Raw genomic sequence first — 24035 nt, forward strand, 5'->3', positions numbered from 1 at the left:
GGGGTCTGTGGAACTGTCCTGCGGGGGCCCCGGAGGATCAGCTTTCCAGAACAGTCAGGGGGGCACCCCCTCCCCCCACCCAGCCCAGCATCCGCACGGCTCAGGGGTCAGCAACAGGATTTAGAGTAGATTCATTGGGGCGCCTGGGTGGCTCGGTCGATTCAGCGTCCTGCTTCGGCTCAGGTCATGATCTCGCGGTTCATGGGTTTGAGCCCCGCGTCGGGCTCTGTGCTGACAGCTCGGAGCCCGGAGCCTGCTTCGGATTCTGGGTCTCCCTCTCTCTCTCTTTCTCTCTGTCCCTCCCCCGGCTTGCTCTCTCTCTCTCTCTCTCTCTCTCAAAAATAAAACATAACAAAACAAAACAAAACACGAGAGTGGACTCAGGTTTGAATTCTGGCTCCCTGGGTGAAAAAGGGGCAGGTGACTTGGCATCTCAGAGCCGGCTTCCTTATCTGGAAAATGGGGGGAAATCAGACAGGTTGGTTGTGCAAGGATTCAGTGTACAGTGTTTAGGGTCAGCCTGGCACCCGGGCTGGGCTCAGTGTCCTTAGATGGTGACAGTGATGCAGTTACCCGAGAAATGGGGAGCCGTAGGACCAGGGTTTTCTGAGGCTCTTTTGAGTTAATGGGCACGGAGGGTCTTCCTGGTGCCGGACGCTGGGCTAGAGTGTGGCCCACAGGGGTGTTCTCGAGCCTTCAGCAGGGGCCGCCGGCCCGGGGCTGCTGCCTCAGTCTTGCCGGGAGCAGAACACTAGCTCTTTCTCAAGGGTCAGCCTCTCAGTCATATTGCCCTCTTCTACCTGGACGCACCTGAGGTATTAGCTCAGAGTCCTGGCAGGCAGAAGTAGCTTCGAACTTGAACTTGTCCAAGGCCACCCCTGGTGGGTGCCAGGGGTGTCGGGACTCCTCATTCAGTGCTCGCATCTCGTGTTCTGGCCGAGAGCCCGGCCAGCCCTTTTTAGAAGGGCATCTCTTGATGGAATTCCAGTTGTACGACAACGTAAATACAGTTAACACCGCAGAACAGCGCTCTTGGAAATGGTGAAGGTGGTAAATTTTGTTGTTCCTTAAAAAATGTTTTTAAGTTTATTGTTAAGAAAGAGAGAGCAGGAGTGTGGGGGAGGGGCAGAGAGAGAAGGAGAGAGAGAGCATCCCAAGCAGGCTCTGCACTGTCAGCACAGAGCCCGACGCGGGGCTCGAACTCATGAACCGTGAGATCATGACCTGATCCGAAATCAAGAGTCGGACGCTTAACTGACTGAGCCACCCAGGCGCCCCCAATTTTGTTGTGGTTTTTTTTTTTTTTTTTGCCACAAGTAAAACTCTTTTTCATTTGAAGAAATGAAAAATGGGGTGGGGGGATGGGGAGTCACTGTTTACTGAGGGCGGAGTTTCTGTTTGGGACGACGAGAAAGTTCGAGAAAGTTCTGGAGACAGATACACAATAATGTGAACGTACTTAACGCCACTGAATCGGACACTCTGAACGCTGGAGATGGTGCAGTTGTTTGTTTTATGTGCATTTTACCGCAGTGAAAATAAAAAATGAAAATAGAAGTTAGAAAGTAGGGCAGAATCAGGGGAGCCGTCAGGAGCCTGGGTGCAGACAACAGTCAGGAGAAACGAGGGAGGCCTCGGGCTGGGTTTCAGGAGGCCTACCCGGGATAAGGCCACAGAGAGGCAGCTGTGGGTGGGGTGTGCTCATCCCAGGGCGACCCTGGGTGCCCCCAGAGCTGATCCAGACCTCAGTCGGTCTAGACCTGGGGTGGAGGATGGGGACCCAGCGGGGAGACCCAGGCAAGGAGTTTGTTGGTGCTCCGCCCATTGAATGCAGGGGGACAGGCTGGGCCTCTACAGAGGTCAACAGAGGAGCTCAGGGAAGCCCCCCCTGCAGGGCTGGAGGCTTTTTTCAACTTAAAAAATTTGCCTTTAATGGTTGTAACGTACAAATAACAAACTTGACATCTTAACCCTTGCTAGGGGTGCGGTTCGGTGGTTTTAATTACACGCGTGTCGTCGTATGCCCGTCACCAACATCCACTGCCAGAACTCTGTTCGTCTTAGAAAACTGAGACTCTGTCCCCATTAGATATGCTCTCCCATCTTTGGTCCAGGGGGTCTTGAAATGATTCTGGGCCCCGAGGGCTCCAGCTCTGGGACGCTGCGGATCCCGGCAACTCGGGAGAGGGATGCTGGCGTCTACACCTGCCGAGCTGTCAACGAGATGGGCGATGCCTCTGCAGAAATCCGGCTGGAGGTTGGATGTGAGTATTGCAGCTGGCCCCCACCTGCCCCTCCCCCTTTGCCGCGCCTCTGAGCAGGGAGGAGGGAACTCTACCGTGTAGAACGCCAGTGTGGAATTAGGATCACGTGGATCCGGAGCACGTGGGACCGAGGACGCAGTGCCTCTCATTGTGTAACAAATTGCCCCCAAACTTCATGGCTTAAACAGTAAGCATTTATTATCTTGCCGTTCTGGAGGGTCAGGATTTGGGAGTGGCTTGGCTGGTGGCCGTGGCTCAGGGTCTCTCGTGGGCTTGCCGTTAATGCTTCAGCTGGGGCTGCTTCATCTGAAGGCTTGACCGGGGCGGGAGAACCCAGTCTGAATTCACTCATGCGGCTGTTGGCAGGAGGCCTCAGTTTGTTCTCCATGTGGGCTTGTCTAGAAGGCTTCTCCTGACATGGATTCTCATGAGTGAGGTAGCTGAGGGGGGGGGGGGGTAGCTGAGAGAGAGAGAGGGAGAGAGAGAGAAAGGGAGGGAGGGAATCCAACCAGGAAGCTGCGTCTTTTTTTTTTTTAATTTTTTTTTCAACGTTTATTTATTTTTGGGACAGAGAGAGACAGAGCATGAACGGGCGAGGGGCAGAGAGAGAGGGAGACACAGAATCGGAAACAGGCTCCAGGCTCTGAGCCATCAGCCCAGAGCCCGACGCGGGGCTCGAACTCACGGACCGCGAGATCGTGACCTGGCTGAAGTCGGACGCTTAACCGACTGTGCCACCCAGGCGCCCTAGGAAGCTGCAGTCTTTAAAAAAATTTTTAAGTGTTTTGTTTATTATAATTATTTTTGAGTGTATTTATTTTGAAAGAACTTGCAAGCAGGGGAGGGGCAAAGAGAGAAGGAGAGAGAGAGAATCCCAAGCAGGTTCCGCACTGTCGGTGCAGAGCCCGATGTGGAGCTCAGACTCATGAAACTGTGAGATCGTGACCGGAGCCAAAGTCAAGAGTCCGACGCTTAACCGACTGAGTTGCCCAGGCGCCCTGAAGTCTTTATAACCAGCCACAATCATGGAAGTGACATAGAGTCACTTCTGCTGTATTCTGTTGGTCACACCGACCAACCCTTGTGCGCGGTGGGTGGGAGGGGCTGCTCAAGTGTGCAGACACCGCGAGGCAGGGGTCACTGGGACCATCTTGGAGGCTGCCTGCCACAGAGACAGTTTGGGTCAAGTTCGGGCGTTGTCATTCCTGAGACCTGAGGTCCCGTCTCGTCTCCGTCACTTGCCACCTATGTGCTTTGGTCGAGTCATTGACCCTCAGTTTCCCCCTCTGTAAAACGGGGCTGACCACGCCATGAGGGTTGCTGTGAGCGTCCAAGTGAAATCAGACATATAAAGCTTAGCGCAGAATCTGGCCCATCTTGAGTGCTTGATAAACAGATGCCTGATTATCGCCTTTTTACAGATGGGGAGTCTGTATTCCCCTGTGGCTGGTGCATGGCCTTGGCTGTGAGTGCCGTGATGTCTCAGTTCCAGGCCCGGACCCTGAGTCCTGGGGATTGCTAGAAGTTGTGGGCACCGCTCCTTGGCATGCTGAGCCGGGATGGACTGGGCTTTGAGGGGTTCGCTGTGGCCACGGTGGGAAAGCCAGGTGCTAGGAATTCTGGGGAAGCACAGAGAATCGGGGATGTGCTTGTCTAGGCTGGGTGGGACGCCCAAGGGGCTCTCCAAGGATGGTGGGGGGCTCTGGGGGGAGAGTAAGCCCTGTGAGTAGGAGGTTCTGGCCCTGAGGAGGACAGTCTCATCCCAGGGTCGGATCTTCCCAGGCTTAGGGCACTCTTGGCCTTCATTTGGTTGTTCCATCATTCATTCCTGTAGCACATGGTCACCAGGTGGCCGGGCCCTGTGCTGGGGACACAATGGCAGGAGAGACTCGGGCTCTTGGTGTCAAGGTCCCAGATGTCAGACAGACAATACACCAAACTTTTGCAGGTGGTATCCACGGGGAGCTGTTGGTGCCCACAGAAGGGGTCCAACGGATGGTGGGGGCTGGGAAGGCTTCTTGGAGGAGGTGGTGTCTGAGATGAACCCAGAAGCAATCAGTCAGGTGGTGAGCTGGGGAACAGTGTTCCAGGTAAAGGGAACAGCATGTGCAGATCTCCCCACGGCAAGAGAAGCGAGCCAGGGAGTGAGACAGAACAGGGGGCGAGGGGTGTCCGGGAATCTGCTACCCGCTGTGGGGTCACCGCCAGCCCCAGGCTCCGGGATGCTGTATGAGTGAGAGATAAGAAAGGCCTGGGGCCTGGTGGGTTCTGATCAATGCCACTGTCATTGTTAACAGTCAGTAGGTTCCAGGGGAGCAGAGAGGGCGCTCCAGGCAGGGCTGCCCTTGGCATTGTTTCCAAGAGTCATCCTTTGTTTCCTGTCTGATTTCTTTGCAGCACTGCCTTAATTCCTTTGTCCCCTGCCTCCACCTGTCAGACACAGGCCTTAGGGCCATGTCAAGGAGGAGACGGCTGGCATCCCAGAGGCAGGCTTCTCAGCCACTGGGCCACTGGTGGCCTTCGGCCTTTAGGTCAGGGAAGGGGTGGACAGTGACCCAGCGCCTGTGTGTCTGGGGAGAGCTGGCCTAGCAGCAGCGGGGGGAAATCGAATTTCCTGCCCATCTGGATGGCAGCTGCGGTCCAGCCTTCCTAGCCAGGCTGGCAGAGCCTTCCAGGGCTGGGAACGGCTGGGCACAGTGCCCACCTGCTGCTGTTGAGCCGGGAACTCTCTTCCTGGTGGTGTTTGGGAAGCAGGGAGGCGAGTGCCGGTGTCAGTGGACCCGCCTGCAAGGCACCTGTGCGTCACCTCTGGACGCGGAAGACTGGAGTCCGAGGTCCGTGTGCAGGCTCCCGTTTGGTCAAGTTATTGACCTCCCTGCGCCCTCTTTCCCCATCTGTGAAAAGGAGACGATAATCACAGAGCCTTGCCCGTAGGGTCCTTGAGAGATTTGATGAGACAGTGTGCTACGCTCCGGGCTTGAATGGAATAAATACTCAACACGCTTGCCCACGGGGGCCCGGTGAGGCGGCGTGGTTCATCACACGGCTGGTGAGCGGGGCCCCGCAGCAGGCCATGCCCGCCCCAAGTTCACTGCCCTTTCTGCTCCCTGAGAACAGCCACTCTGAGCCGTCACCTGCGCCTGCTGGATTCTCATTCAGGATGAGAGGATGCTCCTCCCCCTTTCTGTTCCCGGCCCGTGGTCACCAGGCAGATGAGCAGGGGGGGGAGAGCAGGTACTTTGGGGGGTGCAGAGGGCCCGTGGCCAGCCCGGGAGAGCAGGACAGAAGCGGCGCTGGGATCCGGGGCAGGAGTGGTCAGGGTTCCGGGCGGCTGTCCCGTCAGGCACGGCGGGCACGGACCCGGGGTCTGCGATGCCTCTGGCGACCCAGGATAAGGCTCTGATTTTCATTTCTTTTAAAATGAGAGGGAAGCAAATGGGTACCAACAAAGAGATAAGAAGGAATCCAGGCTGGATAGTGTGTGCCTTTATGTCAATGTGGTCATAAAATATAACTGTTAATATTTTTCCACGAGAGGAAGAGGCCCGTGAGAGTCTTCCTGCGGCCCTGGCTGGTGGGGCTGTGGCTCCGGGCCCAGTTGCAGGACCCTGCCCCGGAGGGGGCTGTGGAGCCCATCCCCCCCCCAGCCACAGACAGCCCGGCATTCCCTCTGAACGCAGGGCAGGGCCCGAGGCCGGCCTCTCCTGTTGCCCACCTTGCCCTGCTGGGTAGCCATTGGACCTAAGACCCCCTGCCTACTGGTGGCCAAAGTCAAGACAGACTGGAGCTCTCCTTCCTGAGCTGGCTCATCCCCACCAGCCCTGCTGCAGGGCTCTGAGCCACGGGAACTGGGGCGGGGGCATGGCACAGGGGACAGGGGTGGGGGGCGCTGGGTCTGCGCACAATGATAAAGAGCCCTGGAACTTTAAGGTATTGGAACCAGAATAAAAATAGTTACCTCCTTCTGCATGGGGAAACTGAGGCCCCAAGTGGTGAAGGGGTTCATCCACGATGCCCACCGGGGCAGAGGCAGTGCAAGGGCCCAGTGCAGGCTTTGGGCCTTTAGGCCAGTGCCCCTGCCCTGGTGGCCAACTAGGAGGAAGGGAAGTCATCACCTCTGCCGTGGTCACTTTGCCGTTAGAATCCATGGGGACCTTTCCCCCCGAAAACCTCCTGGAGGTGGGGAGTGGCCCTGCCGGGCCGAGTTAACCAAACCTCTCAGCCCTTCTGCAGAGGGGGGGAAGCAGGGAGAAGGGGGAGGTGGCCCTCAGGGTGGCTAGACCCTCCTGTCCTTTCCCCCCAACCCAGGCTGCTGGCTGGCATCCTTCAGTGGGGCCGTCCTCTCTTCCTGGGTATTCTAGGTTCCCCACCCGGCACTGCGCCCCCACAAACACACACTGCGTCTCCAGGGAGCCTGGTGGGGCTGCAGTGCCTAATGGTCTCTGGGCATTTGCAGCTCTTGCCCCGAAGCCCGCCTGAGGCCAAGGCAGAAGGGGCCATCCCTCTGGCAGTTGGGGGAGCCAGTTTACGGTCCCGCCCTGGGTTACCGCAGGAGTCACCTGAGAGTCTGTGGGGAGGGGGCCTGGAAGCAGAGGTGGCTGAGCCTCTGGTGAGGCCCTGGGAAGAGCACTGGGTTGGGAGCCCAGCCCCCACCGACATGCTGCAGGACTCAGGGCCGGCCCTGCCCCTGCCCCTGCTCCGGGCCTCAGTTTCCCATCTGCAGAGGAGGTGACCAAAGGACCTTCAGCCCGGGCGTACGAGGATTCTGGGGTCCTGCCTTATTTGGGGGCTCCAGTGAGGAACGGGGTGAGGGGGGGTGTGGCTGTGCCCGAGGCTGAGTCAGAGTTTTTCCGGGCAGGATCTGAGTCGGGATTTGGCTGCTTTGGGATTCACCCCAAAGAAAGGACAGAAGAGACGGGTGCAGCTCTGGCCGGAGCAAGCGGCCAAGTTGCTCCCGAGGACCCAGGGGGACGCAGGGGTGCGGTGGGTGAGAGCCTGGGCCTCAGCCGCAGCCAGACCTAAGCTCCGATCCCGCCTCTTCCATCGGCTTGGACCTGTGCCCTTTGCCAGTTTCCTTCATCTCCCTGACCCTCAGCGTCCTCGTCTGTAAAGTAGGGTTGTGATGGCGTCCACCTCAGGAGCTTATTGGGGCCGTTGATGAAACTGGTGTTTCTAAAAGCACCGTCACCGTGCCTGTCACTTCTTGGTGCTCCAGATGCTACGCTCTGTCCATATCATTTGCTGACGATCGTAAGTCGGTTGTCCCTTTCCAGGGGGAAGTTCAGGTCTGGGAGGAGAATGGGGACGAGAGTGTGTTTTGTAATGTGCCAGAGTCGGGAGACCAAGCTGGGCTGTTTGGGGACTAAGGAGGGAGGGGTCAAGAAGCAGGTGCGGCTGGGCGGGGCCGGCGAAGGCAGGTTCTGGGAGTGCCTGTCCCGGAGCTGAGGCTCACCTCTGCCCAGGGGCCAGGGCTCTGCTGGACCAGTGACCCTGTCTGAGGCGAGCCCGGAGCAGAGGCTTTCTGGGATTCTGGCCAGGGCCCAACAAGAAAGAGAGGCGTGCGGGTGGCGTCTGAGGTTGGGTCCAAGACCGTTGGGTCCTCCTTGCAGGAATTTTCCAGCTTGTGTTTATATCTCCTTGGAACTTCCCTAATCCCTGGGCCAGGAGGGAAATTTGATGTCATGATTTGGATGGAAATGGGGGCGATTTCTGGAGGGAGGCGGACAGAACAAAGAGGTGGAGGGGTTTCCATGGTGCTGGATGCTACAAGCTAAAAAAAAGAAAAGAAAAAAAGAGAAAAAAAAAAGGCTTCCTGGTCATGGGTCTGGGGACGGGGACCGGAGGACAGTGCCCGTTAGCTGCGGGGCACGGGGCCTGGACCCATCTGGAGTTGGACTCCCTTCTGGCCTACGGAAGGGCAGAAAGGATCACGAGTTTCTGTTTGGGGAAATCACTTATTTTCTCCTGATGATAAACGTCAGACAACGCTTAGAAAAAAGTTTAGCAGAAACACTACAAGCTATTAACAGCGGTGGCCCTGGGGAAGGGCATGAGCTTGGGGGCGTGGGGAGCAAAAGATTGGGGGGGAAGTAGATTCTTGCGTATTGTTGGAGTTTTGTTCGACCCAGGTGAGTCCTCGTCGAGGACTGTTGCCCTGGGGTCATGATTAATGTTGAAGTATAAAGTCACCTGATTAATAATAAGCACGTTTTCATTTTGTGGTGGAGTTTCATATACTCATTACAAAAATTTTGGCAAACAGAGATGTGGAGAAGAGAGTCAAGGTGGCCCGTAATCTCCCCACAGAGTGGGCTCTTTGGGGGTCGGGAAATGGTTGCCCAAGTTCAGGTGCAAGAGGTCCAGGGGGAGGGCGAGGGAGGGGAGGGTCTCCAAGGCGCGGGGGCTCCTGTGGCTGGAACTTGATTTGCAGCCCCTCAGAGGTGGGCTTCCCAGGAGGTGTCGCCTCAGGAGCAGGCCATTTGCCCCCAGCCCCCTGCACAGCCAGGCACAGCGGGGCTCCCGTGACCCCGTGCAGGGGCGTGAGGTGCGGCGGTAGCTTCCTCCTGCCAAAGGCCACTCCCTCTGCCTCATCCCTAACCCCTCTTCAGGGCCGGATCCTTCCAAGCTCAGGTTGGCCCTAGAGCCCTGGAGATGAGTCAGCCCCAGGTTCACGAGGGCGAGGCCGGGAGAAAGGGAACCTCCCAGCCAGGGGAGGGGGGCAGGCGGCGGGATCAGTCCTCTGGGGGCACGTGGGGTTCAGCCGCCGGGCCTGGCTGACCGGTCACCTCCCTGCAGATGCGCCCCAGCTGATGGAGCTGCCCCGGGATGTCACTGTGGAGCTGGGGAGAAGTGCCCTCCTGGCGTGCCGGGCCATGGGCCGCCCGCCCCCGCTCGTCACCTGGCGCCGTGGAGATGGCCAGCCGCTGGGGCCCAGGCGGGGTGGCAGGACGGGGCAGCCTGATTCGGGAGTGCTGTTCTTTGAAAGTAAGAGACAGGGGCCGGGGGAGGATGGGCGGGGGAGACAGGATGGCTTCTGACACGCCAAGTGCCTCCCCAGGCCGGGTGGCTCGGAGCAGAACGTTGATGCCTGGCATTGGCCATGGGTGAGGCCGACGCAGGCTCGTGTACTGGCTGGCTGCCTCTGACCAAGTCGCCCCGCTGCTCTGAGCCCCCCACAGCCATGACAGCGACAAAACCTACCGCCTGGGTTTAATAACGGGCCGGCCTGAGGGCTTGTCGCGCGGGTCGGATCCCGGGCGTTGGGTTGACCACGAATACCCTCCCAAGGCCTGGCTGCCTCCCCCCAGCCCTCCTCCCTCACCCCTGCAGGGCCGGGCTGTGCCATGGGCTGCCTGCACCTGGGGGGCCAGAGCGGTGGCGGGTCCCGGCAGTCAGGCCGGCCTCTTTCCGTCCCTCAGGTGTGGTCCCCGAAGACCAGGCCCTGTATGTCTGTGAAGCTCAAAATGTGTTCGGGAAGGTCCGGGCAGAGGCCCGGCTCATCGTGACCGGACACGGTTCGCTGGTGGATCTGGGGGCGGGGGGGGGGGGGGTTTGGTGGGGAGGCCGGGCACCCCCAGGGAGGCCCCCTCACTATGGGCCCAAAGGCCCATCCTTTGGGACGGGTGTGGCTCTGCCAGGCTCTCCAAGAGCAGATCTGGATCCCTGCTTCCTGGGCAACGTGCCCCGGGAAGTGTGCCCTTTGACCGTTGAGGATCCCCTATCCACTGGTTCCGTGGAGAGGAGCGGGGGGCAGTGGGGTCTCTCTGTCCCCGCGACAGCCACCCGCAGGAATCTAGTGTGACCCATACCGTCTCCCCTCCCCACAGCCCCACCGCAGATCGCGAGCAGCGCCTCCACTGTCCGGGTGCTGGAGAGGCAGCCGGTGTCCCTGCCCTGCATCATCCTGGCGGGGAGGCCCCTCCCGGAGCGACGCTGGCTCAAGGCCGGGCTGCCGGTGAGCGAGCTCTCTGGGTGCAGGCACCCGCAGTGGTGCCTGGGGGCGGAGGGGACTGTCACGTTCCTCCCTCTGCCTCCGCTTTGCTATTTGCTTGGTTTGGAACGTGCTCTTCCTTGCTCCCTCTCTTGCCTGCCTCTTTCCAGAAACTTCTCTGGTAAATGTGCTGATAGCATCCGTCACCCTCCCAAGTCCTGCCAAGGTTTCTGTGGCTGCTGGTCCCCCCCACCCCCCACCCCCGAGAGCCGCAGGAGAATCTTACGCTCCATTAGTGCTGAGGCTGGGGGGCAGGAATTTAGGGGGCACAGAGACAATGCTTTCTGCCCCCCATTCTTTTTTTTTAAATTTTTTTTTTTTAACGTTTATTTATTTTTGAGACAGAGAGAGACAGAGCATGAACGGGGGAGGGTCAGAGAGAGGGAGACACAGACTCTGAAACAGGCTCCAGGCTCTGAGCTGTCAGCACAGAGCCCGACGCGGGGCTCGAACCCAGGAACAGCGAGATCATGACCTGAGCTGAAGTCAGATGCTTAGCCCACTGAGCCACCCAGGCGCCCCTGGCCACTCTTTCTTTACCCCTCCCCTTTCCTCCATTCCCGGGCCCTGTCCTCAGACATACTGGGGACCTTGTGCCCTTGAGGGAGCCTTCCTGAGTAGAATCTGATGCTCGGGTTGCAGAAAGAGGGCCCTGGGCCCTGTCGATGCCAGGCCAGCGAGCGGCTGGAGATGTGGGGTCTGTTTCAGCTCCGTGGCCACACCGGAAGGGCGCGTGCCCGTAGGGCTGCCCAGTGCCACAAGCAGAAACCCCCTCAAGCTTGCTCGGCCCAAGGGGGCCTGGTACCGAGAGGGCACAGGGGCAGCTCCTGGAGCCGAGTCCCATGTGTGCAGCCAGGCTCACGGGACAGGGACAAGGATGCCGAAAGCGGGCTGAGGCCGGTGGTGGAAAGGTTTTAAAAGGACCCCTCACCAAAGAAAGACTGGTTAGACATCTTTATGAAGGTCGCCCCGGGGGCCCTTCTGGACCAGCGCTCCCTGGTCCCCATGGGGACAGATCTGGGCAGCCACCAGGAGCCACTGTCTCTGCTTCTCTCCCTGGGACCACGTCTGATGTGGCCACACCTCTGTTCTGCTCCTGTGGCTCTGTTCTCTCCCTGCAGGAATTTGTCCCTACTCTCTGTCCCTACCTTGGAGCCCCGGCCCCTACTCAGTAAAGGCTCTGGCCGCAGCCCTGTACTCTTGGGAGAGGCTCCCCCCGGCCCACTGGTCCGGCTGGTCGTGGGAGAGTGGGGTCCGAGGTGTGCCCGGGGTCAAGGTCACCTAGCCCCAAGGGTCTGCGGGGGGTGGAGGAGTCTCAGGGAAGGGGAGAGAGTTCTCCAAACCCCTGACCTCTCGGTCCAGCTTGCTCCCCACTGGCCTGGTGGGCAGTGTGGTTTCCAGAGCGTTCTCTCTCTCAGCGGGTGCCGCGTGGGGCTGCGGTTCAAGCTGGGGCTTCCTCACCCTCCCCAGCTCCCACCTGGCAGCCGACATTCGGTCCGAGCAGATGGCAGCCTCCACCTGGACCGGGCACTGCAGGAGGACGCGGGGAGGTACAGCTGTGTGCTCACCAACACGGCTGGCTCTCAGCACAGGGATGTGCAGTTGGTTGTCCAGGGTGAGTCCCGGGGTGCAGGGTAGGGGTGAGGGAGGATGCATGAGGAGAACTTGATCTGCAACACCTGTGTTTAAAAAATCGGGGCGCCTGGGTGGCTCAGTCGGTTGAGTGTCTGACTTTGGCCCATGCTCTCACGGTTCGTGGGTTTGAGTCCCGCATCGGGCTCTGTGCTGACAGCTCGGAGCCTGGAGCCCGCTTCGGATTCTGTGTCTCCCTCTCGCTCTCTGCCCCTCCCCCACTCCGTCTCTCCATCTCCCCACAATAAACAAACATTAAAAAAAGTTATTTTTAAAAAAATGCACACATAGGGGCGCCTGGGTGGCTCAGTTGAGCGTCTGACTCTCGATTTTGGCTCGTGATCTCGCAGTCTGTGGGACTGAGCCCCACGTCGGGCTCCGTGGTGATGGCCAGAGCCTGCTTGGGATTCTCTCCCCCTCGGTCTGCCCCTCCCCGACATGTGAGCTTACACACTGTTTATGTCATGAGTTACATGTGACATAAATTGTATATAACTTTGTATACATTGTATGTAAGTAACTTGTACGTTATATATAAATTCTTTATAGGTCTATATTTCTATCCATCTATCTATGGATTCTTTATATACACATACACAGAAATGTTTAAAAACGAGACCGGGACCACAGCGTATTAGTGTCTTGCAAGCTGAGTGTTTGTTTTGACGATAGATTATGATCTTATGATCATATTCTGCGAATAAATAGAGGGCTCAGTTGAAGACGACGTGTCCTCTGTTTGGATGAGCCGTGAGCAGCTCACCTGCCCCCTCACGTCCGCCTTCTCACCAGCCCGAACACCCTGGGGGAGGAACGGTTTGCGCTCTACCTTTGCCCACACGCCCCATCCCTTCCTTAGGATAAACCCGTTAATGTAGAATTGAGTTTTGACTGACAGAGACTGCCCATTTTTAGGGCTTTTAGTGTATTTTACCCAATGAACGCTCCCACGCACAGTGCTGGAGAGTCCCTGTCCCCTTTACCCGCCCATCCAGGTGCCACCGTTCTTTTTTTTTTTTTTTTAATGTTTGCTTATTTTTGAGAGAGAGAGAGAGCGAGCGTGCTCGAGAGAGAGTGGGGGAGGGGCAGAGAGAGATGGGGAGACAGAGGATCCGAGCCGGCGCTGACAGCAGATGTGGGGCCCCCCGAACTTATGAACCGTGAGATCACGACCCGAGCCCAAGTCAGACGCTCGACCGACTGAGCCCCCCCAGGCGCCCCACGACCCTTCCTTTGAACCCGAGACGAGAGGCTTAAACTAAGTGTGGCTAAATTTTGTCATTTACCAAGTATGTTAATAACAATCCTCCTTTTTTTTTTCTCCCATTTGTTTTATAAAACCCCCCAAGGGTGAGCGGAAAGAGCACATTGTTCCCATTTTCTAGAGGAAAACCAAAGTTCAGAAGGAGGCAGGGTCTAGAGCGCTGTCTTGCCTCCACGTCACCCCAGCGAGTCGTAGCGATCAAAGCCTGGGCGCGTGCCCCGGGCCACACCTCTGCCAGGTTCTGTGTAGGTTCCGCTGAATTCTCATAACTACCCGAGAGGTGGGGTTTAAAAGACTCCCCGTTCCGACGTTACGCCGAGGCCCGGAGAGGCGAGTAACTCCGCAGGATCTCAGGCGCCTCGTCCGTCCGTGGGGCTGGTGCTGGACGTGACCAAGCTCGTCCTCTTGGCTCCCTTCGTTTCCAATGCAACGGTAGCAATCGACTGGCGGGCTTGGGCCACCTGGGAGGATCTAGAAGGGCATTTCCCTCCCTGACGGGTGGGTCCCAGTGTTACTGGCAGAGCCCTTGGCTTCTGGCTTCCCCTCCCGTCTGGTCCGAGCCCGGTCTCCCCCCGCCCCTGCACATCTGGACGGTGCCCAGAGCGGATTTGGCACTTGTCTTCCAGTTCACTGTGTTCTGTGAATACTATTTTCTGCCATTTCTCATCTGGCCATCCCTGGAGAGTGGGCAGGGAATTGGGGTTAACGAGCTGTTTTGCTGATGGAGGAATCTGGGTACAAAAAGATTAAGTGGTTTACCCAAAGTCCCCGAGCAAAGAAAGGGCACAGCTGGCCCCGGGCACAGGCTGCCCTCCGTCCGGGGCGTGCATTCGTTAAAGCGGTGGCCGTCGAACCATGCCCCTTGTGTCCTTTTGTTGAAATAGTTTTGTTTGTTTGTTTCTTAAATTCTGATAAAATATACATAAAACTTACCATTTTAAAACCATCTGAAAGCCTCCAGGTTAAGCATATTCGTAGGGCGGCCATCGCTACTCTCTGTCCCCAGAATTTCTTCATCATCTCAACGTGAAGCCCTCTGCCCCACTGAACACCAGCTCCCCATTTCCCTCTTGCCCAGCCCCTGGCAACCACCATTCTGGCCTGCCTGTTCTAGAGACGTCGTGTTAAGTGGAATCACACATCATTTGTTCTTCTGTGTCTGGTTAATTGCATTTAGCGTAATGTTTTCAGGGTTCATCCGTGTTATAGTACGTATCACACTCTGACTCCTTTTTATTTATTTATTTTTAATTTTTTATGTTGTTTGTTTTTTATTTCGGAGCGAGGGAGCGGGGGAGCGGGGGCAGAGGGTGGGAGAGAAAATCCCAAGCAGGCTCCACACTCAGCCTGGAGCCCGATGCGGGGCTCGATTCCATGACCCCGGGATCATGACCTGAGCCAAAATCGAGAGTCAGACGCTCAACCAACTGAGCCACCCAGGAGTCCCAGACTTCTACTCCTTTTTAAAGATTTTTTTTGGGGGGGGTGCCTGGGTGGCTCAGTCGGTTAAGCGTCCGACTTCGGCTCAGGTCATGATCTCACGGTCCGTGGGTTCGAGCCCTGCGTCGGGCTCTGGGCTGACGGCTCAGAGCCTGGAGCCTGTTTTGGATTCTGTGTCTCCCTCTTTCTCTGACCCTCCCCTATTCATGCTCTGTCTCTCTCTGTCCCAAAAATAAATAAACGTTGTTAAAAAAAATAAAAAAAAAAAAGATTTTTTTTTAATGTTTATTTTTGAGAGACAGAGCGTGCAAGTGAGGGAGGGGCAGAGAGAGAGAGAAAGAGAGAGAGAGAGAGAGGGAGAGAATCCAAAGCAGGCTCTGGGCTGCCAGCGCCAAGCCCAATGTGGAGCTCAAACCCACCAACTGTGAGATCATGACCTGAACTGAAGTCAGATGTCCAACCAGCTGAGCCACCCAGGCGCCCCTACTGATGAATAATATTTTATACGTATGCCCCACATTTTGTTTTTCCGTCCTCCAGTTGAGAGAGATTTGGATTGTTTTCAATTTAAAAAATTGGTTTGTTTTTGAAAGTGCCCCCTAGGATCCAGCCCGTGGCCACCTACCATGTCACCAATGAAGGGGTTCCAGCCTCCCTCCCCTGTGTGGCCTCGGGGGTCCCCACCCCTGCCATCACCTGGACCAAGGTAGGAGGAGCCTCTTATGGTAAGGGCCCCCAGAGGGGTGGGCCCAGTGCATCATGGGGTGGGGGGATTATGCAAATCGCCATGCAGTGTGGGCTTTGCTGACGTCACCCCCAACTCTCCTGCAGGAAGCCAATGCCCTGGCCTCCATGGGTCCCCACTACAACGTGAGCAAGGATGGCACCCTGGTCATCGCCCGGCCATCTGCCCAGGATTCAGGAGCCTATGTCTGCACGGCCACCAACGCTGTGGGCTTCTCCAGCCAGGAGATGCGGCTTTCTGTCAACAGTGAGTGGTGGCCACCCCCCCGTCCTGGGAGAGGGGCTTGGCAGGCATGGAGGCAGGGGCATGGACGAGCTGACCTTACCTGGACCTTCCTTGCCCCCGGCCTCGAAATTCTTCCCCTCTGAAGGGCACATGGACCAAAGCTGCCCTCCTCCAGCTCACTGTCCTCAGCAGTGTGCACATGCTCTAAGAGTGGGTCCAGTTCAGCCCTCTGTGAGCAGATGGTGGGAAGCCATCACGTTAACAAGCCTCGGAAAAACACAGGCCCTACACTGGACCCCTGCCACCTGGGCAGCCCCCTTGCCCGCCACTGTCCCCGAGTCTCTGTGCCCCAGACCCTCGGGCCTCCATTCAATTTCTTAAATGGGCCTTCCTGCCTCAGGACCTTTGAACGAACAGTTCCTTCTTTGGAATCCCCTTCCCCCTCCTGGGCCAGCTGACTTCTCCCATTGGTCAGGTATCTGCTCTCTGACTCCTCAGACTGAGTCAAGTCGCTTTGCTGTAGACTCTCTGGAACGTCCCCTTTGTAACTATGATTAGATAGTTAATTGTGTGTTGTTCGGTAGCAGTGTTCCCTGTGGGCCCTAATGCCGGGAGGACGGGGGGGGGGGGGGGGCAGGATCTGTCTCCTTTGCTGCTCCTTCCCCAGATCCACACAGAGCTGGGCACTCAGGAACCGCCTGGAATGAAGGAGCAAATGCACAGCCAAGTTTTTCTAGACATACTCTTACGACCAGTATTTTTATACTACAAAAACAAAAATTTTTTTTTAAGGGGAGATTTTCTCTCTAAATGAACATAGAAGGGAATGCGTGAGGTCTTATGTGAGACAGAGAGAGACAGATCATGAGCAGGGGAGGGGCAGAGAGAGAGGGAGACACAGAATCTGAAACAGGCTCCAGGCTCCGAGCCGTCAGCACAGAGCCCGACGCGGGGCTCGAACCCACAAACCGTGAGATGGTGACCCGAAGCACAGTCAGACGCTTAACAGACTGAGCCACCCGGGCGCCCCGTCTAGCTTAATTATTATTGCTGAGACACGTCCTGGTATATCAGTGTATGAGCAGCTGGCTAGAGATGTAGGGGGGCATAAGGGAGGAGGGGGACGGAGTAATCTCTGTCATTAGGAGCCTTGAACTTGATACGAGAAAGAGGTGATGTGCACGGATTGGTATAAACCCCCGATCGGAGTTTGAGAAGGCCAGAGGGACGTTGTGCATCATCTGGTGGTTGATATCCTGAGAATGACTGGGGTGACCCCCGGGGGAGAAGGGGGACAGAGAAGACGAGGACAGAACCTGCCGGAATGTCCCCGGGGAAGGGACAGCCGGGGGAGGAGAAGCTAGAGGGTAGTCGACGTTGGGGCAGGAGTGAGCATGTCAGGGTCATCAAAGCAAGCCGAGCTTCCAGAGGGAGGGTGCTGGTGGAGAGGTGGAGGCCGGGACTGGGGGAGCCGTGGGGTCTGGGGCCACCCCCACACCCCCACTCTCTCCTTAGAGCCGAGCCCACCCACTTTCTGCACCCCCCAGGGTGGGGGTAGCACCTCCGTTTCCTGGGGCGGCCGTCCTGGTCCCCTTTGGCCTCTGTGCCGTGGCTTCCTGTCCGTCTCACAGTCCCCGTGTGCTTCTGCCCACAGCTAAGCCCAGGATCCGTGGGAATGGGTCACGTGATGCAGATGAGCCTCTGAGAGTCACGGCCAAGGCTGGTGATGAGGTGACCCTGGACTGCGAGGCCCAGGGCTCCCCACCCCCCCTGGTCACCTGGACCAAGGACCTCCACCCTGTGCCCTCCGTCACCGACAGGTAACCCGATCCGATGCCCTTGGTCCTGGAGATGGGCGGAGCTTGGGGTTTGAGGAAACTGGCCTCGAGGTGGCCAGCGACCCGGCCAGTGTCTGGGACCCTGTGGACTCTCCCAGGGTCGGGCGCGGATTCGACTTTACACGTAGCACTTTTGTCCACGGGCCCCCCGAAGCCTGTCAGGGGACCCCTGAGAGAGAGCACAGGTGCCCAGGGTGAGACCCTTCGGAAGTTCACGTGCCCGGAGCCTCGTGCACCGGCCGCTGGGTGCTACGTGCGGAATCTCCTTTCAAATCTGCGCAGCAGCCCTTGTTGTCCGAGCCGACTGAGGCTCAGCGAGGCGGGGGGGTGGGGGGTGGACTGCTTGTGGTCACCCAGCTAGGAAAGAGCCACCCCCCAGTTGGACGGCGCCCCAACGTTGTCACGTGCAATGTCCCCGTCTGCTCCTCAGACCAGATGTCTGGTGGCCGGGCTCTCTGACTCAGCTTCTCTCCCACCATCAGGGATGCCGGGATTGGGCACAGAGGGAAGCCGTACCCCCCCCACCCCCACCCCAGGCAGGGCTGTGGGAGACGGTGGTTCCAGACAAGAAGGGTCTCGAGACTCCCGGGGCTCTTGACTTTTGAGCCCAGGGCGGGGGAGGCTCCGGCCAGTGACATCAGTCCTGGCAAGGTCTTTGAGAAGTTCCAGACCCAGAAGGTCTCACCGCCCCCCCCCACCCCCCTAACACCCACATGTGTGTCTGTGCATCTCAGAACATCTGTTGGGTGAGCCCTTCCAAACCGTGGAGCCCGCACCCCTGAAGGCGGCCGGGGTCCCGGGCCTGGGCAGGGTCTGCAGTGCCCCCACCCCCACGCCCTGTCGGTGTCCCCGCAGCTGCGTGTGTCCTGGGAACCGGGGGTGGGAGGCCAGGGGAGCCTACCGCTCTCCCCACAAAGCCTGGTGTTAGCTCGTTTCTTTATGGCTCGTTACGGAGACGAGGAAACACACAGCGCTCACTTGCTCGCCCCTCCTTGTCGTGATGTGTTAATAGATCAACCGGGAGCCATAAATTGTGGGAGCTGCTTGCGCAATCCGGAGTCCTGTTCTGTTCCCCTCCGCTTCTTCCTGGCGTTCTCCAGAGATTTACGAGATTCTGGGAGTTTATCTCAGTTAGGAGTTTATCTAAGGGGGGGGTGGCGGGGCCGGGCGAGGAGCTTAGACCCCGGAGTTCGTCCCACCTGGCTGGGGATCCCAGCTGCTGTCGTGTTGGCCGTGTGGCCTCAGGTGGCTGCCGGCTCCTCCCGGCCTGTTTTTCACCTGTACGGCGGATGTTGGTTAAATAGTGCTCACTACTTAGTGCGATGCAGCGAGGGACGCGCAGTGTTTAGCGGATGATTAGGTGCCGGAAAATCGCTCCCTCTGACACCATTTTATTGCTGCTGCCATTTACACACTAAGGCATCGTTTCTGGCTTCTTTTTAAAAAAAGTTATTTAGGGGCGCCTGGGTGGCGCAGTCGGTGAAGCGTCCGACTTCAGCCAGGTCACGATCTCGCGGTCCGCGAGTTCGAGCCCCGCGTCGGGCTCTGGGCTGACGGCTCGGAGCCTGGAGCCTGTTTCCGATTCTGTGTCTCCCTCTCTCTCTGCCCCTCGCCCGTTCATGCTCTGTCTCTCTCTGTCCCCAAAATAAATAAACGTTGAAAAAAAAAATTAAAAAAAAGATTATTTACTTATTTATTTTGAGAGAACAAGAGCACGGGCAGGGGAGGGGAAGAGAGAAAGAAAGGGTGAATCCCCACCAGGCTCCACGCGCAGAGAGGAGCCGGACGCGGGGCTTGATCCCGCGAACGGGGAGATCATGACCTGGGCCAAAATCGCGATGCAGATGCTTAACCGGCTGAGCCACCCGGGCGCCCTGCATTCTCACCCACTGTTTAAAATATATAAGCTTTATCGAGATACGATTCACACGCAGGACAGTTTGGGGATATTCGGGAGGGTGCAGCCATACCACAGCCACGTTCAGGACATTGCCATCACCCCGCCCCTAAACCCCACACTCGTTGGCAGCTGCCTCCGTTCCTGTCCCTTCCCCCCTCCGGCCCATGTCAACCCCTCATCTGCTTTGTGTTTTGGGACTTAACCTATTCTGGACGTTTCGTCGAAGTGGGATCGTGTGATATGTGGCTTTGGGGGTCTGGTTCCTTGCACTCGACACGTTTTTGAGGCCCATCCATGTCGCAGCACGGAGCAGGGCTTCGTTCTCTTTTGCAGCTGAATGATGCTCCTTTGTGTGGAAAGACCGCCTTCTGTCTGTCCATCCGCCTGTTGATGGACGTTTCTCTTGTCGCCCTTGCCGGCCAGGGGGAGTGACCTCGGCAAGTTTGATTGCATTGGAGCTTCGTCCGCAGGCTCTTTGGGTCCCCCTGGCTCTTTGGGCCTCCCTGCGGCTCCCACAACCTCCCCCCCCCCCGCAGAACTGAGCTTTGCTCGCAGACGCACAGCTGCCCTTAGTCATACGACCATCCGGCCAGAAAAGGGAGATTTAAAAACCCCCTGGAAACAGGCACCGAGCGAGCGGAGCGTGGCAGTGCTGGGCGGGGAGGGAGCTGCTGCCTGTTCGCTCCTTCTCCCCCCCCCCCCCCCGCTCCCCCCTTCCTTCTCCCAGGGAGTCCCAAGGCTCCGCTGCCATCCGGGCTGCCATTCTGGAGGCTTGTGGACTAACGTGTTTCAGTGAGTCACAGGTGTTCATCCCGAGCCGCCTCTGCCCTCTCTGGGTTGCTGAGCCTTGCGAACTGCCTGCAGCGGCCCCTTCCTCTGTCCTCAAGGATGAAAAGCCAGCATTTGCTCTGTGGTTGCCCTGGGCCCGTCTTTCCTGACCCTGGGTGACGCGGGCCAGGGGCTCTCGGCCTTGGCCGTGGTTAGGGTCGCCAGCAGAGCTCCAGTGCTGGTGTTTCCTCAAAGTTCCCTGGTAGCTCCGTGGGCGGGGGGAGGGGGTCCCCATGATGTGGGTGAGTCTCAGAGGCCCCCTCCATTTCTCTGTGGTCAGGGTGGCCCCCCCTGGAGGTGGCTGCATGGAGCGTCACCATACCCAGTGCACTGAGGAGGAGACACAGAACATGGGGTGTGGAAGACTGGATCCTGACCTTCTGAGTCCCAGGGCTGGGTCCTGACACACACACACACACACACACAGGGACACACACACAGACAAGTCTACAAACGTAGGCACATTTACATCAGGCTTCTGGGCCAACGTTAGGCAGGCCGCTGCTCTCTCTGCGGGGTCTAGAGAATATTCCGGGCTCCTCTGTCCTCTGAGTCAGTACATCCTAACAGAAAGAACATGGTACAAGCTCAAGTAGCACTAAACTCTAAATCACTCACCTGTGTCCACACCCCCGTCCGAGTTGTTCCTGTAGGTGCTTTTCTAGAATTAAACTTAGTGCACCTTCTGTTATGCCTTTATCATTGACCTTCCTCCTCCCCCCCCCCATTTACCCATTTTCTTGATTCATCCTGGCCCTTATCACTTGCTTTTCGTTTCAAGGGCAAAAGAACATTCCAGGGCGCTCAGCTCTCATGGTTGCTAAGCTGCTCCTCTGTTTGGGGCCATAAGCTCCATTGCCAGCTTTCAGCGGTAATAAATGGGCTGTTGGGACATCATCCCACCAACGCTTCTCTTTATCTTCTGGGTCATTTCCTTGGGGTATAGTCCCCAAAGCAAACAACCGAGTCCTGGGGTGGGAATGGTCATCGGGTGCTTCTTACCCGGCGAGGCCTGCTGTTTGTGAAAAGACCATCCGGCTCGTGATTCAGAACTGCAGTCGGCAGGATTCGCGAGCCATCTCGCGTGCCCAGCCCCCTGCCACAGCAGCGGCAGAGAGAAAAGGCTCTCAGAGAGAGACGGGGCTCTGGCTGTGCGTGACGTCACGCGGCAAGAGACCTGGGATCCCATCCCAGCCTCGTCCCCACCTCGTTGAGTGAACGTGAGCGAGACCCTTCCCCGCTCTGGGCCTCAGTCTTCCCGTCTGAGAAATGAAAGGGCTGGGCGGAGAGCTCACGGCAGACGATGGTGGCCAGACGGCTCCTAGGGGCTCTGGTCCCATGATTCAGCCCCAGGATGCTGGGGCGAGGCCGTGTTGCCAGGCAACAGTGTTTGTTTGCGGTTCTGATGTGTAGCTGGGACAGCTGTGAGTGTTCTTGGCTCGGGCTCCAGCTTTCCAGCTCCGGGGGCAGCGGGCCAGGGTCCCCCACCGGGCCGATCCAGATGCATCTGGGGGAGGAGGGGGGCAAGCCGGCGGGGAGGGGACAGTGAGTGGATGGAGAATCCCCGGGGTGCTGCGGGACGGTTGGCGTGCCCACCCCCGTCTCTGGGCCCACTTGGCCCCCAGTGGAGAAGCGAGCTGCCAGCCGGGTTCTGGTGCTCCCGGAGAAAAGCTGCCTCGTCACCGGAAGCCGGTGGTGTGGTGGCGACGCCCCGGTGCCCTCCTGTGGGGTCTTTACCTTGGTGGATCCTCACCGTTTGTGCCGCTCCCTGGCCTGGCAAGGGGTCTTATTAGCTTATGGCCAGCAGCTCTCACTCCGGAGAACAGTCAGGGGAAGTAAGTTTCAGAACCGAACATTCTAGAGCACCGTGGCGGCTGGCAGCACGGGTGCAGCGTCTAAAGTCAAGTCCGCGTTCCGCCCGAAACGGGGGCAGCAGGATGGGCACCACGGGACCCGGCCAGAGGGGCTGAGTGTAGACAAGCCACCCGGACTCTGAGCAGCCTGGAGATGAGAGTATTTTCTCTGCCCCTGCGGCAGCTGGCGCACCCTGAACCCCGCAGCTCTTTGTCGAATGAATGAATGAATGAATGAATGAATGAATGAATGAGTGAGCGAGCAGCTGGCTGAGCTGGGCTCCATGCAACTCAGAGCAGAGCAAGGGTCAGGGAGGGCTTCCTGGAGGGGCTGGAGCGTGTTCTGCCTTGAAGGGGGTCTGGAGGGCAGGAGGGTGTGCCCTTGAGACCAGGTTGGGGGGACACAGTGTGAGCAGAGGTGGGAAAGGGCGCGCACCCGTGTGTGTGTGTGTGTGTGTGTGTGTGTGTGTGTGTGTACATCTGGGATTTGCCATCACATTTTTATCGAGCACCTACTGTGGGCCAGGGGCTGTGTTAAGGGAGGAACCCGGCCCCTCCCCTTCTAGAAGCATCGACCTTGACAGGTGATCACAGGTGTGATGGCTGCCGTAATGGCTCCAGGATCGGGTCACCGGAGGCAGGGCATCTCCCAGGGCAGGAGGCGCGGCTTCCCTGAACCACAGAGAACGAGGGGGAGCTGGAGAGGTCAGCTGAGTGAGGCTGCAGCCAAGGTGCCTGCTGGGAATGATACCCGCTTGATTCGGAGCACTTTCTGTTGGGTGCCCTTTGGTCTCTCTGTGCAGGTAGGTGCCCCCTTGAGCTCTGAGAACCGGAGGGACCCGGCAGGGTAGGTGGGCCCCTCTCAGATCCGACCCCCCATCTCCGTGCCTGTGTGAACCTCGCAGCTGCAGCCATCTGTGAAGGCTCGAGCCCGATGCGTGTCATAAACAGGAAATTCCCGAGGCGCCTGGGTGGCTCAGTCGGTTGAGCGTCCTTCGGCTCAGGTCATGATCTCGCGGTCCGTGAGTTCGAGCCCCGCGTTGGGCTCTGGGCTGACAGCTCAGAGCCCGGAGCCTGTTTCGGATTCTGTGTCTCCCTCTCTCTCTGACCCTCCCCCGTTCATGCTCTGTCTCTCTCTGTCTCAAAAATACATAAACGTTAAAAAAAAATTAAAAAAACAAAACGGGAAATTCCCTGGTTCTCATCTCAGTGCCTCGGGCAGCCGTCTGGCTGTTCTGGCCACGGCCACACTGGAGGGGCCGCCACTGATCATGCCACGTGCACGCAGCGGCAATGTTCGCCCCGCCTCCTCCCACCTCTCCCCGGCCCCCACCCCCAGGCTGCAGCCCCCAGACCTGCAGAGCGCCTGAGGAAGGGGAGGGAGAGCTGGGTCCCAAGCCCGTGTGGTGGAGAGGGCTGCGACAGGGAGGGGAAAGGACAGGCAGCCGTGGGAGTTCACGGGCTGCACCTACCAGACTTGGGGCATCGAGGCAGGAGGCCTTCCTGGAGGAGGTGATGTCTAAGTACTGAAGGTCGAGCAGGCATAACCTGGGTGAACAGGAGGTGGAGGGGTGCCCCAGGTAGGAAGAGCGGCACGGGCAAGGGGATGAAAGTGAGACGAAGCCGGTCCTTCGAGGAGGAACGGTGGTCCATCAGGGGTTGGGGCGGGGGACTGGTCCGTGTAGACCCACACAGGCCAGGAGGCTATGCTTGGATTTTGCGGGGCAACCGCAGAGGGCTTGAGGGAAAGCAGTGATACGGCCATCCTGTCAGTGACAGCAGACACAGGCTCCACGGGGCAGGTAATGGGGTCCTTTGGCCTCTGCTAGGCCTCAGCTTGTCCATCTGTAAAATGGATCCTCCCTTCATTCCGTTTTTCCTTTGTGGTAAACCAACAGCGTTCCCTTTCTGAGAAATGACCTGGGGCTGGTCACAGGAAAGACAAGATGCCAACTTTCATCGGGGGGAATTTTCCCCTTCTGGAAATTTCTTTCATGATGATGATTACTAATGATTTGAAGCTTATTCATTTTGAGACAGAGAATGGGCACACGCA

The 24035-nt window shown here is 58.0% G+C and overlaps 1 protein-coding gene and 1 long non-coding RNA gene across 2 annotated transcripts in view; one reads left to right on the top strand and one right to left on the bottom strand.

Annotated features, from left to right (window-relative positions):
• Positions 1 to 24035, top strand: part of HMCN2 (hemicentin 2) — a 144976-nt gene that overhangs the window by 42893 nt on the left and 78048 nt on the right. Inside the window, exons 15-22 of the mRNA XM_043567001.1 lie at positions 2115 to 2264; positions 9060 to 9248; positions 9683 to 9778; positions 10091 to 10218; positions 11725 to 11869; positions 15184 to 15296; positions 15422 to 15581; positions 17215 to 17380. Of these exons, the coding sequence (XP_043422936.1) occupies positions 2115 to 2264; positions 9060 to 9248; positions 9683 to 9778; positions 10091 to 10218; positions 11725 to 11869; positions 15184 to 15296; positions 15422 to 15581; positions 17215 to 17380 (1147 nt within the window). The remainder of the gene's footprint in view (positions 1 to 2114; positions 2265 to 9059; positions 9249 to 9682; positions 9779 to 10090; positions 10219 to 11724; positions 11870 to 15183; positions 15297 to 15421; positions 15582 to 17214; positions 17381 to 24035) is intronic.
• Positions 20575 to 21574, bottom strand: LOC122475232. Its single transcript, XR_006295121.1, has 2 exons — positions 21129 to 21574; positions 20575 to 20689 (listed from the first exon to the last, which is right to left on the bottom strand). It is a non-coding gene; the product is annotated as an uncharacterized LOC122475232 (long non-coding RNA).

The sequence above is a fragment of the Prionailurus bengalensis genome, chromosome D4 (genome assembly GCF_016509475.1).
Source record: "Prionailurus bengalensis isolate Pbe53 chromosome D4, Fcat_Pben_1.1_paternal_pri, whole genome shotgun sequence".
NCBI lineage: Eukaryota > Metazoa > Chordata > Mammalia > Carnivora > Felidae > Prionailurus > Prionailurus bengalensis.